General features: G+C 36.7%; 1 protein-coding gene across 2 annotated transcripts in view; it reads left to right on the forward strand.

Annotated features, from left to right (window-relative positions):
* Positions 1 to 15,723, forward strand: part of Csmd3 (CUB and Sushi multiple domains 3) — a 952,990-nt gene that overhangs the window by 824,189 nt on the left and 113,078 nt on the right. For both annotated transcript variants that reach the window (XM_026785886.1, XM_026785885.1), the window contains 2 exons: positions 6,135 to 6,259; positions 14,622 to 14,718. In XM_026785886.1, coding sequence (XP_026641687.1) covers positions 6,135 to 6,259; positions 14,622 to 14,718 — 222 coding nt within the window. The remainder of the gene's footprint in view (positions 1 to 6,134; positions 6,260 to 14,621; positions 14,719 to 15,723) is intronic.

The following is a 15,723-nucleotide window of genomic DNA, read 5'->3' on the forward strand; positions in this document are numbered from 1 at the left end:
AGACAGAGAGAGAGAGAGAGAGAGAATATCACCTTTGCTCCACTAGATTCTGAAACCAGGACCCCAGCTCCAGTGGGCAAAGGGGATGGAGCCTAAAACCAAAGATTGTTCTCAAACTTGTGGACTTGTCTAAGTTCTAGTAACTTTATATTTCCTCTCATTTTTCAGGACACTATTCTATACTTATGCCACTCCTATGTGTTACTAGTACCTAACTGGCTTGATTTTATAGGCTTATAACTAGCAAAAACTTATCTCAGTATAAATCGCTGTTCAAATACTATTGGTTTGCTTTGTATTATATTTTGATGAGACTTTTAACTTTGTATTTAGTTAATACTTCTACTTTGGGGGGCTGGAGAGATGGCTCAGAGGTTAAGGGCACTGACTGCTCTTCCAGAGGTCCTGAGTTCAATTCCCAGCAACCACATGGTGTCTCACAGCCACCTGTAATGAGATCTGGTGCCCTCTTCTGGCCAGCAAGCATACAGATAGACAGAACACTATATATAATAAATAAATAAATAAATAAATAAATAAATAAATAAATAAATCTGAAAAAAACTTCTTCTTTGAACTGTAAATATTTTAATTTCAAAATTTTCTGAATACAGTGGCTAGAGAGATGGCTCAGCAATTGAATTAGCTGCATGTCAGAGGACCCACTGTTCTCAGCACTTCCACAGGATCTCAAAACAGTCTGTAACTCCAATTCCAGTGCTTCCAATGTCTCCTTTGGGCCTTCAATGACCCCACATGAATGTGGTATACGTGCAGGCAAAACACTCATGTATATAAAGCAAACCCAAATAAATTTAAAAATAAGTATTTTGAATACAAATGACTGTGTCTAATTTTTAACTAAAAACTTTGGTGTATGAACATTTTTATATATGAAAATCATCACAGAACTGTCTGAAGTTCATACTTACGTATTCTGTTTAATTTTTTATTTAGTTTGAACTTTTGTTGTTACTTAAGTTATTGCCTGCTTCAAGCCCTTGATCTTCCGTTTTCTGCTCACTAGAACTCAATACTCTTTGATGCTTTTCTGTCTTACAGCATCATTTCTTTCAAGACTCACACGGGGACTTTATGACTCTTGCCACTCATTCTCCATCCATCCTCCATACTCTTGTTCATGTGAACAACCATTATCTTATACACTTACAGCTTTTGTATTTCTTAAAATTTTCTTAATTTACTTGAATCTATCTTATTTTCTCCACTATACTATTTTATACTTGACCAAGAGGAAATTGCTGATACATAATAGCTAAGCAGGGAGCATTTATTTATTCATGCTCACTGATAATTTCCTGAATACATGCAGATATAACAATGTTAGCCACCTTCCCACTGAGTTCAAGCCGTCAAATTTCATCATTGCTCTACATAGCCATATTCTTCATTGTTCTGTTCCTTACTTAAGCACATCTGAAGTTTTCAAATGCTATGATCTGCAAAAAAGTGATACAGGTAAAATACACAAAAATGAATTTAAATGGAAGGATTGGAAAAATGCAAGCAGCTGGCATATATACAAGTGTAATCTTGTACAAAGCTGTATCCAAACAATTCATGGGTAAATTGAATTATAACATTGATACAAATTTAAAGTTGTAAAGAAGGTAAAAATGATTAATAAAAGTAAGAGCTTTCACCCTCAAATCTGTCCCTGTTACACTTTAGTGCTCTTAAGATATTTCAGTCCTAAGCCCCAAGGCTGTCCTGCTCTGAGACTTGGAGATTCAAATAACCCCCTGCAGCCACTAATAGCCTTTACAGTACAAGGCTGTAGGTAGAAGGACTTCTGTTGGTGGGATTTCTCTTTTGAGAAGTCTCTGAAGCTACTACCTACACCCCATAGGGGGAAAGTCTTTAATTAGCTGCTTATCCCTTCACTATTATCTGCTGTGTTCTTTCAGTGCCTTCCAGACCCAGAATCACGTGCACTTGAAGGTTCCCAGGCAATGGTACCGTTTATCTAGTTCATCTCTTTTTCCAGAGTGGGAAAATTTTGAAGATGTATGCTTCTGTGTGTGTGTGTGTGTGTGTGTGTGTGTGTGTGTGTGTGTGTATTTTTTTTAGCATGATCTCAACTTTTATTCCTTCATTGGCTCATTTGTTCATCTTTACTTGCAATCAAGAAGGATTTATTAAATATGGTGTTAAATAGCGAGTATCAATATTGATAAGAAGTATAATTTTAAATTCTGAAATCAGCACCAGAAGGCAGTCAAATTGTTTTCCTTTTATTGGGAGTAAGGTCCCTGCCTTATCCTAGGAGAGGCACACATAAACATGGGAAGATCCCCAGGTGTCTGGAACACTATGCCCAAAAGTGGTTCCAACAGAAAGGTGTCAAAGATAGAGATCTTTGAAGGCCATGGCAGGTGCGAATTAAATAGTGGAGGGAGTCAGTAAGTAGAGTGTGAAAGGACCTTAATACGTTTCTGGAAAATCACTTGTAGTAGATCAGAGTAGAAGTCATAAGATCAGCTAAGAATCTATCTATAATAGTCACGACAAAATGGAACGATAATTGAGAGTGAGAGATCAGAATCATGGAAATGAGATTTGCCAACAGTCAGGATATACTATCTATCTATCATCGATCTACCTGTCTATCTGTCTGTCTGTCTGTCTATCTATCATCTATCTATCATTTATCTATCTATCCATTTATCTATTTATCTATCATCTATCTATCTATCCATCTATTTATCTATTATCTATCTATCTATCTATCTATCTATCTATCATCTATCTATCTATCCATCTATCTATCGATTTATCTATCATCTATCTATCTGTCTATCTATCATCTGTCTATCTATCTATCTATCTATCTATCTATCTATCTATCTATCTATCATCTATCTTGTGTGTTTGTGTGTGTATGTGTGTGCATGCCTATATGTGTGCACACATAAGTTAGTGAGTACAGGTTTACACATATAAAGATACCTGTGTGGAAATGAGAAGATGACTTCCGGAGTCTCTTCTTGCCTTCCTCCTTCTTCAAGCAGGCTCTCTCTTGTTACTGCCACTGCTTTGCACACTCCAGACCCATGAGCTTCTGATCCATTTTCCTGTTTCTGCCGCATGTTCTGCAGGAACATGCTGGGATTGCAGATGCAGAATCATCTGCACGATTTCAACCAGTGCTCAGGATCTAAGTCAGGCCATCAGGATTTCCCTGCAGCATCAGGGCTTACTGACTGAGACATGCCTCTAGTTCAACATGTCTATTTTAAGGAGAATTATGGGATTTGAGAAATTGAATATGTGGTGGAAAGAAAGAAAAATCAAGATGACTCTTGGTTTTATGGCAGAGGAACGGTGAGTGATAGCAGCATCCACTGAGTTGCAGGAGAGAGGAATGAGGAAGAATGTAAAGCTATTATTTGAACATATGAATTTTGAAATTCATAATGAACAATGTTCGTCTTAAAGATATTGGAGGAGGCGTATACAGCCTGAGGTGAACACTTGCTGTTTGCAAAAGATATGGAAATAAATGTAGTCCGTAGCTGAGGGATGATGATTAGCTAGAAGGAAATAGTCTAATGAAATGAAGTATATTTATATGTTTTTTTAACAGAGAAGTAACATTTTATTTTATAACTTTAGAAAGATCATTTTGACAGAAATTTGCAAGTATATATTATGTATAAATTATACAGGAAAGCCTTGGTTATGATGAATGTAATATGTCAGGCAAAGAAAATGAGAATTTGACTGAAGAGTATAAAGACGTAAGAGAAGAAATGTAGTGTATTAATTCATCCAAGGATCAGAAAGAACTTTGTGAGCCATTTTCCTTCTTTTATTTTTTATCATCCATCTATCATCTATCTATCTGTTTGTCTGTCTGTCTGTCTGTCTCTCTCTCTCTCTATCATTTATTTTAGAGCAATTATTTTATGATTCCCTTTCCAATCCTTCCAGGATATTTTTGATCCCTATAGAAAAGTTGTCAATATTTTTAAAGGTGCAAAATATTTCCAAACCAGTATAATTGAATTTTTGTTTTGCCCTGGCATTGTATGTAATATAAGACAACAGACAGAGCCCAGTGGTTAGGAGATCTGTTTGTAACAAGAGGCTACTCACAAACACACCAGTAACTCCAGTTCTAAGGGATCTGGCATCATCTTCTGGCCTCTGAGGGTATCTATACACATACATGCACATACTCATGCTAATGCAAATATGAAAAAAAGAAAAGAAAAAAGAAGAAGAAGAAAAAGCCCGAAAAATGACTGTACGAGAGTGTTACTTGTAACATTTTGTAGTACTTCTTCATGCAAGTATCTTGGAGTTTTGCATTTGGAGAAGTGTCACAAAACTGTGATTTATTTATGTAAATCTGGTGATAAGCATGTGTGAAGGAGAGATGGCCTGGTAGTGTGCTTCCCAAGGAAGAGAATCTTACATTCCTGCAATCTAAGTGCTTGGGGAACAGAGACAGCTTCATGGCTGACAGCATAGATCAGGTTCAGTGAGAGAGCCATTTCAAAAGGATAATGCAGAGAGAGGGCGGGACACACAAAGACCTCACTGGTGCTCCCCCTTCTATTGTTTGTCTCTCTGTCTCTGTTTCTGTTTTTTTCTCTCTCTTTCTCCCTCTCCTCTCTCTCATATATATATATATATATATATATATTGTTTTAAATTTTATTTTTTCTTATAGCTACCATTATAGGCAAACTAGGAAAAAAATGTTCAACCAGCAAAGCACCTCTTGGTATTCAAAATAATAACAGTTGCAACCAAAAAAAAAATCTAACATGTTAATTATTTATAATATTTTAATCAATTGGACTAGTTTCTTCATGTCAAAAGTATTTGATGTGAGATTCCCTCTGTATGCTATGAATATGTTTTATTACCTTTGGTTATTAAAGAAGCTTTTTTGACCAATGGCTTAGTAGAGTAAAGCCTGGCAGGAAATCTGAACAGAGACACAGAAAGTAGGTGGAGTCAGGGAGAGGCGGTGTAGCCGCCAAAGGTCACAGATGCCAGATCTTTACCAGTAAGCCACAGTCTTGTGCTGATACACAGGTTAATGAAAATGGGTTAAGATGTAAGAGTCAGTTAATAAAAAGCCAGAACTAATAGGCCAGCAGTGTTGTAATGAATAGAGTTTCTGTGTGATTATTGGGGTCTAAACAGTCAGGAAACAAGAGAGCAGTCTTGTCCTACATTTTCTTTTTCACAAAGTGTTTTAAATTCAGTAGTATTTTCATTTCACGGATTAAGACCTTGACATTCTAATGAATTTGAGGAACATTCTCAAAGGAAAGAGGATTCAAAATTTATAAATTAGGCAGTGTCCAGAATCTGAATAAAGTTATCCATGACACAAGACCTTAATCTCATACATACATTCTGAAAGAGCTTGGAACCTCAGCTGAGTTTCGTGTAGATTTAAGAGGAAGAATAGAACATATTGCTCTCTCTTGTAGACTGATAATAACCATTGAAGTATCTATTCTCCCTTCTGGAACTTTGGATCCAAACCCCAGGATGTAAATCCCAGGTTCATCACTTACTGAGAAATCTTTTAGCTTCTTAATGACTCTGTTTTCTCAGTCAAGAGATAAAGAAGAAAGGATTTTATAGTCAGTTTGGACAGTTGGAGTCTCAAGTGAATTTAAATACAGCAGTGATTAGAAGTCTTGTGATATGGAGTGGACTGAATGAAAATTTTCATAGTATATACTACCAGGATCAATATTAGATTTCAAAAGATCCCCTTACCCCTCAAAGAATAATAAAGGATGGGCCATATAACTTCAAATACTAATTAAAAAACTTCTCTATGTGTATGTAATAATTGCAATATTTTATTTCACTTCATTTTGTGTCTGAGAACACAGTCGTTGAAGTTTTATGGATTATAACAAAAATGATAATCATAACTGTGGGATTTTAGATATTCTCCCATTAATGCTGTTTAATTAATTTCTGTAGGTATTTTTGCAGTGTGCTTGGAGGGTTAAAACATAATGTGATGTGGTTTTATATACAAAACTGTTCAGTATTTGAGACTGTCGCTCTGACCTTTTTCTTATTTTAATCCTCTGTATTAGAATTAACTGGCTTTCCTGCTGCTTCGCTTTCAGTGCCCTGTGGGGGAGTTTTAACTAAGCGCAAAGGGACTATTTTGTCTCCTGGATATCCTGAGCCTTATGACAACAATTTGAATTGTGTTTGGAAGATCACAGTGCCAGAGGGAGCTGGCATTCAGGTAAGAATATTTTTCTTTGTTTTTTTTTTTCATTTTCTATTTGGAATTAATATTTTCAGAAATGACAGAACGCGTATTATGTCTTAAAGTTTAGCAAATGGTTTGGATCAACATGATTAAGCTTAATAGAAATATATTTATTATATTTGAAACTGAAATTTTTTTACTTGGAAATAAAATAAAGTCAAATCCAGTTGCAAAAAAGCAGGCAATAAAAAACAAAAACAAACACACAAACAAAAAGCTGACACACAAAACAGAATCATGAAATAAGGCAACTGAAGGGCTATGTATATCAGAGAGTCTGGCCATCTCTGGCCTAGACGATTTCCATCAGAAAATAGAGGAGGCTTAAGGTAAAAAGAAATTCGTCCCAGTATACCTCCAGTAACTTATTCCAAGTAAAATCCATCTGCTAAAGTTTCAGATCTCTGAAGAGTTCAATGACTTACTAGCCCTAAATTGAGATTTCAAGTATATTTTATGTTTTAATTACTATGCCTAAGAAATCCATGAAACAAAAATTTCTCTGTTCTGCAAGCCTCTCTGTTCTGCAAGCCCCTTGCCCAAGGACAGATAGTTCCTAAAATGCTGGAGGCTTTTGTTTATGGGAGATAACAAGCCAAGGTATCGGTATTCATACCCCTAAACAAGTTTGTTTGTTTGACCCATCTGCTCCAACGTGCTTGACCACATGTGGGCAGGAGGTTTACAGGCTGGCGGTACATCGGGATGTATGCTTCTCTTTGACTGGACCTGATGGGGAATGCAATGAATTATGGGTTTTCCTTCTTAATTCTCATTCTCACCTCTGAGATCGACACGACCTAAAGATGGAATCACCTCTCAAGGGCAATGCTTCTGAACACTGCTGTGGAAGAGCAGATCTTCAAAATAGGAAGTTGTGAAGATAATCTCTGAAAGACCCAAACACTGGGTATTATTATTAAAGCATGACAATACATGGCAAAGAACAATTTTTTTTGTTTTTAGACTATTAAATTCAAGGTGGCTAGATAGCTTAACAGCTAATAGAGCTCACTGCCAAGCCTGATAATCTGAGTTCGATACCGGCTCTCACATGGAGGAAGTAGGTAACCAGCCACTGCAGGTTATTACATATGCACTGTGGCCCTCTCAAAGTTTCAGTGTGCACTTCCACACATAGACACACACACATACAGAGACAGACAGACAACACACAAGCAGAAAGACAGAGGCAAAGACAGAGAGAATAATAATAAATAAATCCATGAATAACATGATTTAAAAAATTAAAGCTATCATGGGTGTGAAAACATCTTCTAGAGCATAGGCAGCATACCAGCAGCCATACCCCTAAGGAAAAGTCGGCTCTCATTTCCTTAGCGGCCATCTGTGTGTGGTAGCTTTCAGGTGGGGATGGGGCCCCAGGAGCCTCTCCATCAGCGTTGAATCTTGAGTGTCTCTTGCATAGGTCTCCTGTAGGTAGCTACAGCTACTATGACTTTGTAAGTCTCTCTTATAACCAGAGAATGGCAGTTTACAGGACCCTTGCCCTTGCTTCAGCGTTCACATTCTTCTTAGCCCTACTTTAAAAATGTTCCCTGAGCTTTGGGGTTGGGGTTGAAATAGATTTCCCACCTACATCTGAGTGCTCCTTCTCATTCCCAGCCACTTTTTCTCAGCTCTTTGACCAGATGTAAAGTTTGTATAGGAAACAGGACCCACTGTAAACAAACAAGATCGTTTGAACATAGCTTAGAGCAGCAGTAACAATATATGGGCATAAAGATAGCTATTTAGTGGGCAAGTAGACAACATTAGCATTTAGTAAAACAACAGGAATGGGTTTCCACCAGGGCCAAGGACCTCCACACCCCTGAGCTTTTGACCAATTTCTCAGCATCATGCACCAATTCCCTCCCAGGGATAGGCCTCCCATCCTATCAAGAAATTGTTGATTATCCAGTCACCACCCTGCCAATATTGCAGCAGTGGGCACGTCCTTTCATTCAGATTGGTATTGGCGCATGCAGAATACAGTACTGAATAAGAAAAATGACAATTTTTCTGCATCCAGGACCTCACGGCACGTTCCGGTACTGTGAAAGCTACCCACCAGGAAAGAACTTTCCTTGTTAGTTTGAGATTGATTTCTCTATGTCCTTGAAGCCAAAGCCTGTGGTGTCTTCAGGTAGTGAGTTGGACCATCTAGTTCAGTGATTAATCAAGCACACTGGCAATGACCCGTGCTGTTAGGAGGGGCCTCTGCAGTGGGCTTCTGTGATTCAGAATTCATAGGCAGTGCCCCATATCTGACACTGAGATTTTGATTTAATAACTCTTGTTTTCTGGTATTGTTCTCATATGCAGAATACTGGTCTTATATATAGTCATACATAGATTATTAGCTTACAAAGGAATGGGGTTTCACAAATCTGTTTTTTATACATCTTTATATATGTATAAAGATGTTTTACATATCTTTTGTTTTAGTTAATTTACCTTCTACCCTTTCCTACTTATACTTTTAAATATAAGTATATTTTTAAAGTATACTGTCTTCTAATTTAATATTATATTACACGTGTTCTATCATGCAATGCCCTCTTTAAGGGTCCATTTACCTCCTATCTCCCATGAGCCCTTTCTGTATTTCTCCCAAATACATATTGTGAAAAAAGATTAGAATCAACAAAGACTTCAGGATCGCTTATACCCTGGGTTGTACTCAGAAATGAGAATCGCGTTGAACTTTTATCATCTCATTTATTTAAAAGGTTATGAAGGATAGCCTTGATTATTTATATACTATGAGCTTATTTACTTCGATCCCATCGTAAAAGGATAATCTAGAAAACTCGTATTTCTCTCTACTATCATGTCCTATTTTTGGTAATCAGCAGTGAAGCTTTAGTACTTATTGCTCTGATCAAGCTGCTCTCCCACAAGCACCTGTATAACTAAACCTTTTGCATTGTTCATCTGTGCAGTGAGACAACGCAATGTAAGCCTGCAGATTCCGGCGGCACTCTCGAAACCCTCCTTGCCTCCTTAGTTCTTACATCAACATTTTATGGATTTTAGTAACTTTCCCTCACCTGGTTCATGCTTTTCAGACTTGGAGGCCCATTTATTTTAGGTCATATTACCCTCTTGGTAGATTCTTTACTTCAATGTGCTCAGTAACTGTTAAGAGCTAAGGATAGCCCACGTAATAGCAGGTTACAAGAACAAAAACAAAAAAACAGCAAAACAGAATAGATCCAAAGGCCCTTTTCTTTTTTAATATGATAGCACAATTGTTAGCACTTGGATGAATACAGGAATCCCACATCTCTAGCGCCAGCTTTAGACTATCTGAACTAGAAACTAGATGTTTTCAGTTTAATTTGTTGTTAAGCTATCCAATAGTGACTTCTTCAATTTTTCTCAAAATGATTCCTCCATTGTGCTATCTCTCAGGGTGGTCCAATCTCCATTCACTTTTCTTTATCATTCTCTATACCAGGATGTCCCCAACTCTATTCAGTTTTCAAGCCAGAAATGTTGACTTTCATTCTGTCTAATACTGTGGATAACAGACTGGATCGCGATGGTGTTTCACAGGTCTCTATTTCTTTCCTTTTGTACTTTTACCACAAAAGAACATGTGGCTCTCATCCTTGCCTTAGACATGTTTTTTTTTTTTGTCTATTGCTGACAAAATAAATAACACACCAACCAAACATCCAAAAAATGACTCCTTAAAATGGAATTCCAAACTGTCTTTCTCACAGCGCTCAGATTTCAGCATTGTTTTTAATCCTCAACAGCAGTTGCTCCTTCTCTACTCGGGTCTCATTTTCTGAAGTTTGTTATGTTCACAACGTCCTCCTCTGTAGCTGCATGGCATCCTATTTCCTGTGGATACTGTGAACATTATTTCATCTCTCTTTGACACTACCCAGTATTTCTCCCAATTTGACTTCACTTTTTCACTTTACCTTAGTTTTTGTCCAATATATATATTTGATAAACCTTCTACAAACTAGATGAAAAGGTTAAATTCCCCCTTGTACATTTTTATTCTAAGACTATTCCGATTTTCCTCTTATCTACTAATTATCTGTAAACTCTTGAGGGCAGTGGCCAAGACTGTTCTGGCAGCTACTGCAGGAATTGGCACTACAAACTCAGTAAATAATTTTTTTAAAAAATCAATAGACACTTCCTCAAGCTGTGGATTTGGAATGATTTGGAGAATTAGAAGTGCATAATGAACTAATAAGATACCTGTAGAAAAACTGTTACATATCACTAGTGTTAGGAAAACACTCTCAAAACTGTACAGGTCAATGCCAATACAAAACCTTTACTAAGGAAGTACTTTATTTAATGAATCCTCTCAGAAAACAGAAGATGGCTTTAGCAGACTATTTAGAAATCTCATAGCATGAAATATATATAATACTCTTAAATACTCTGAAGTTCTGTTGACCACATTGAAAAATAACTCCATCATGATAAAGACATACTTAATGCATCTCTTATGTTGTAAACTTGAATGTTTATAGTTTTATAACTAATCTGCAAGTTTAAGCAACATTTAATTTGGGAGATATGGTAGTGAACATGTATGCCTAAATCACTATATGAATATTTAATTAATCAGACTTGAGTTGAAATAAGTTGACCTTTGGTAGAAAAATTTTAGAGAAGAATATTAGACAATAACTTATGATTGACAGTCCTTTGGAAAAGCAACAACATAAGGATCTGTTTTTTGTATTAATTTAATGTGATAAGTATGCAACAAGCAATAGATTTTTGTATTTCCCTCTCTATTTTATCAACGTGTACCTGGGACAACTCCCAAGAGGTTATATTTACCAAGAAAAGAAATATTTACCAACTAATGGGTAAATATTGATCACATAATTATTACCAAGATGGATTTTTTTAAGTTCTTAAAATTCCAGAGTAAAGGAATATATTTTTCTGATAAATACCTAATTTTAATAATTAGAAACATACTGCATGTGTTAATCGGTGTTTCTATTGCTGTGATGAAACAAGAAGAGCAAAAGCGTCTTGGGGAGAAAAGGGTTTATTCAGCTTATACCTGCATATCACTGTTTATCGTCAAAGGAAGACAGAACAGGACCTCAAACAGGCCAGGAACCTAGAGGTAGGAGCTGACAGGGAGGACCTGGAGGGGTGCTTCTCACCGACTTGCTCAGCCTGCTTTCTTATAGAGCCGAGGACCACCAGCCCAGGGATGGTATCACTCACAATGATCCCTAATTAAGAAAATGCCTTATATGCTTGCTATACCTGGACATGATGGAGGCATTTTCTTAACTGAGGTTCCTTCCTCTCGGATGATTTTAACTTGTTGCAAGGTGCCATAAAATTATTCAGCTTTCTCCATCATGAAGCTGTCCTGCTGCCATGGTGGCCTGTTTTACCCCATGCAAACTTCTCAAAAGGCTGGATCAGTTTCTTTTTCTCTTATTTAAATTTGTGTCATTTTAGATTCTCAGTCATTTATTTGCATATCAGAAAAGATTCCAGAACATGGCCTGCTAGGTTTTTTTTTTTGTTGTTGTTCTTTTATTTTATTTTGTTTTTCTGCTACTTCATCTTGCAGCCTATTTTTGCCTAGAATCCCTGTGACAAATTGTATCAGATTTCTATGATGACCATAGCAGATCACCAGAAATTAAATAGCCATCTAACCATTTACATGTCTTCTCAATGAACTAGAAGTGACTATCCAAATCTTGCTTTAGCATTCAAGCATAAAACTGCTAGTAGATCTCCTATTCCAGGTCTCTGAGGAATTCTCCTTCTGCTGTCTCCAATATTGAATGGCAACACATATCTCTTGGCTTTGGCCACATCAGTCTTATTCCTGCTTTTGTGGACACATTGCTTTCTTATCCACATTTAAATTTAATGCAATATATATTTTTTTATGTATCTTAATGTTTCCCACCTAGTGGTATCAAAAAGATGCAAACACACCTCTCTGGCAATACACATAAAAGGTAATATTTCTAAATTCCAGGGATTAGGATTTAATGTTCATGGTTTACCCTGACGAATCCAGAATTAAACGACTGTTCATCCTCTTCTACTTGCAGTACATATTCCTAGAGAGTCTTATATTTTGTTCTTCTGTGTCTCTGTTCTGAGTAACTCAAGGGAAAACAGAAATTGTTCTTGTATCATTTGTCTTGGTCTCTTGCAGACACCAATAACAGCACACATGACACCAGTTTCTTGTACCTCTTCTGAATCCTGTCTAGTTCAGTTGTACATCACCTCTCCTTTTCATTCCCATTTGCTGCACCCAATTCAGTTCTGCCCTTGAAGAGACGTCTTGGTTATATTCCCCCTCCCACTTCGCCATCCTTTAAGAGAAAACTGAAAGCATAATTAAACTTTCAACTGCACAATTATTTCCCTCGTGTTTAGTTTTTAATGATTTTCTCTCCCCACCTTTCTCTGCTAAGATTCTGAGTTTTCAATTTATGGTATAAATTAAGCCTTTGACACACATGACCTAGCTTAATTTTTAGTGACTCTGTAAATTAGACGATTTACAGTGACTTCTGTGAGCAGTTTGAAGAACAGGCTGATTATCAGCATCCCTAGGCTTTGAAACTTGTGGAGATAGAGGTTATCGGGCAGTTTCATGCCCAGTGACCCTGGCTGGTGTTCACGTGTGTTTGTCATTAAACTTCACTCCTTGTCACTGTTCTATTGTTCTTCTAATGGTGCATTCATGCTTCTCCTTACATAAATATGCTTTCCACTGTGCCTAAGTTGGATCACTGACAGCTCACTAAGTCCACTTGTCATTTGATCCATCCACATTACCACTCAATAATTTCCTTCCTTTAGAGGCTTCTTATTACACAGGTAGGATATATGTATATGTGTTTTTACTTTACTCACAGATGAAGAAAAGAAAAATTCAGACAAGGATCAGGTATGAATTCTTATTTAAGAAAGTAGTGGTTGGAGCTTTACTCCTTGTTCTTCTGGAACAGTGCATTAGATCAGGTGCCAATCATGTAGGCAGGCTATCTCCTGCCATGTGGCACTCACCCCTGGAGCAGCATTCCCTTGAAAAGGAGAATGACAAGGAGCTGGTTTGCAGAAAAGGACTGTTTAATGAGTGGGATTGTCGTAATGACTTAGCAAGTGAGTGCCTGTACTTAAAACAGACTCCAGTATGCTAAAATGAATGCATTCAAGTAACGTTCTTCCTTTCCGACTTTGAAACTGCGAAACAGTCTCTGAGCACCAGAATGGAATCCACAGTTGTGAGTTCTGTGGGTTCCTGGAAATCTCATACTGTGCCAAGTGAGGGACACCAAAGTACCACATGTCACTTTCTTTAAATAAAATTTAATAGACACAGAATTGTAGCCCAGAATTTGCCTTCTCAACTCGAGGGACTTTCAAGGTGACTTGACTATTATGATGACATTAATAAAAATGACTTCTGGAAGATCCATATAAATCTATCATAAAATATTTTCTTCGGCTGTCTATATTGACAATAATATAAATATTAAAGAAAAATCGAATGCTTTTCTATATGGAAACAAGTTCAAGGATAAGCCTATTGAAAATTCGTTACAAAATCCTCTGTACATGTGAATGGCAGATCTATTTCTCACACCAAAGCAATGGAAAAATCAGAAGCCTAGTATTTCAAAGCATTAATTGTTTGGAACACGAGTTTGAATTCCTAGCACCTTAACCCAAAGCATTCAGTGAAGATATGCGCTGCTGAGATGGCGACAAGGAACTTCCGTGTTATATCCATCATGCACACTGTCAGTTGCTCCATAACGTTTCTCTCATGCAAATTTGTTCATGTAGGCAAGCAATACAAATGTCTAAGATCAGTTTTGTTGAACCATCTATCAAATCCCACAACCATGTGATCTGTTGTGGGATGACTAAGCCTTTAAGGAACTGAAAGCCAGCGGGTCTATGCGGATAATAAAGAGCATGCGCAGTAGCTGAAAGCCAGTCTGGGTCTGTCCAGAAGGTTTTGACAAGAACAGCCGAGTCTGACAGGAGATGATGTGGAACTATGGGCAGATACCATGTCACCTCAGCAGATGCCAGCTCAGCAGATATAGGCAGGGTGGGTAGTATATAGGCTTTACCCCTTCCTAAAATAAACCAAACTTGTTTCAACCTGTTCTTGCTGTCTGTGAGGTTGTTACTGCACCTACTTTTCGCTCTCCCCCAAGGGACAGCTGCCCGGACCCAGCACAGTCTGTCCTTGAGATCTCCCTTCTAGTGGGGGGGATCTCTGGACTGCATGTCTGCTTAGAAATCCTAATTCTCACCAGAAGCTGTTATTTCACAGGTCCAAGTGGTCAGCTTCGCTACAGAACATAACTGGGATTCTCTGGACTTTTACGATGGGGGAGATAACAACGCACCGAGACTTGGAAGCTATTCAGGTAAAAGGGAAATCTGAGATCATTTTAAGTAAAGATATAGTCACCAATACAGAACAAAAATTGAAAGAATTCCCCAAAATTTTTTCAGGTTTAATTATGAGCCATACACAACAAGCTAAGTTACAAGAAGTTTTAAAATATTGAAAGAAGTGATAGCATGCCCATTTAAATTTTACAGCATGCTAATTGTATTTTTGTAATATTTATTGATTTCTTATGCAAATACAAACATTTTATTTATATATTTAATAAAATACTTAAACATTTAATTTGATTAGGATCCATTAATACTGTTATGTGTATCCTATTCTTAAAAAATAGGATAAATAAAATAATAGTAATTAAAATATGGCTATACTTCAGTTAATTATGATTTTTCATCCAGTAGAATACTATGGTGTCATTAAAATAATTTTAGAGACTGAATAACATGAAAGATGCCATAAAGTACTGTCAAGTGACCAAAAGGAAATGTAAAATTATTTCAATGAAATGAATACAGTTTTATAGACTAATTTATCTATACATAATCATACTAGAGGGAGACACAAAATGAAAGTGCCCACTATGTTATTTAAGACATTGATGCTTTTAAAAATCATCTATGAGAATTGCTAAGGTTCTTAGGATGACATGCATCACATTCTAAGTATCCTCTGTCACACATTAGCAGAAGTAAGGAGTTTTTACTTTGTGATTTTTTAATAGCTATGTTTTAAATTTTCTAGAAGTATAAATATAGGCATTGCTAAAATGTGAACTTAATTTAGATAATATATCAAAATAAGGATGAATGGCTTTAAACTTTTGGAGAGGTGTTGAAGTCACAGATAAGCAATTATTGAGAATCACTGATGAACAAAGGAATAATTACTTAGGGAAGAAGTGATGTGATTTAAACATAAATAGCATATTAGATAAAGATTCAGACAGAGGCAGAGTCTTATAAATCTTTGTACATACTTGCATTTATTCTTTAAGAGCGATATTATTCCTATTAGGTGT

Source organism: Microtus ochrogaster, linkage group LG3 (genome assembly GCF_000317375.1).
Source record: "Microtus ochrogaster isolate Prairie Vole_2 linkage group LG3, MicOch1.0, whole genome shotgun sequence".
Taxonomy (NCBI): domain Eukaryota; kingdom Metazoa; phylum Chordata; class Mammalia; order Rodentia; family Cricetidae; genus Microtus; species Microtus ochrogaster.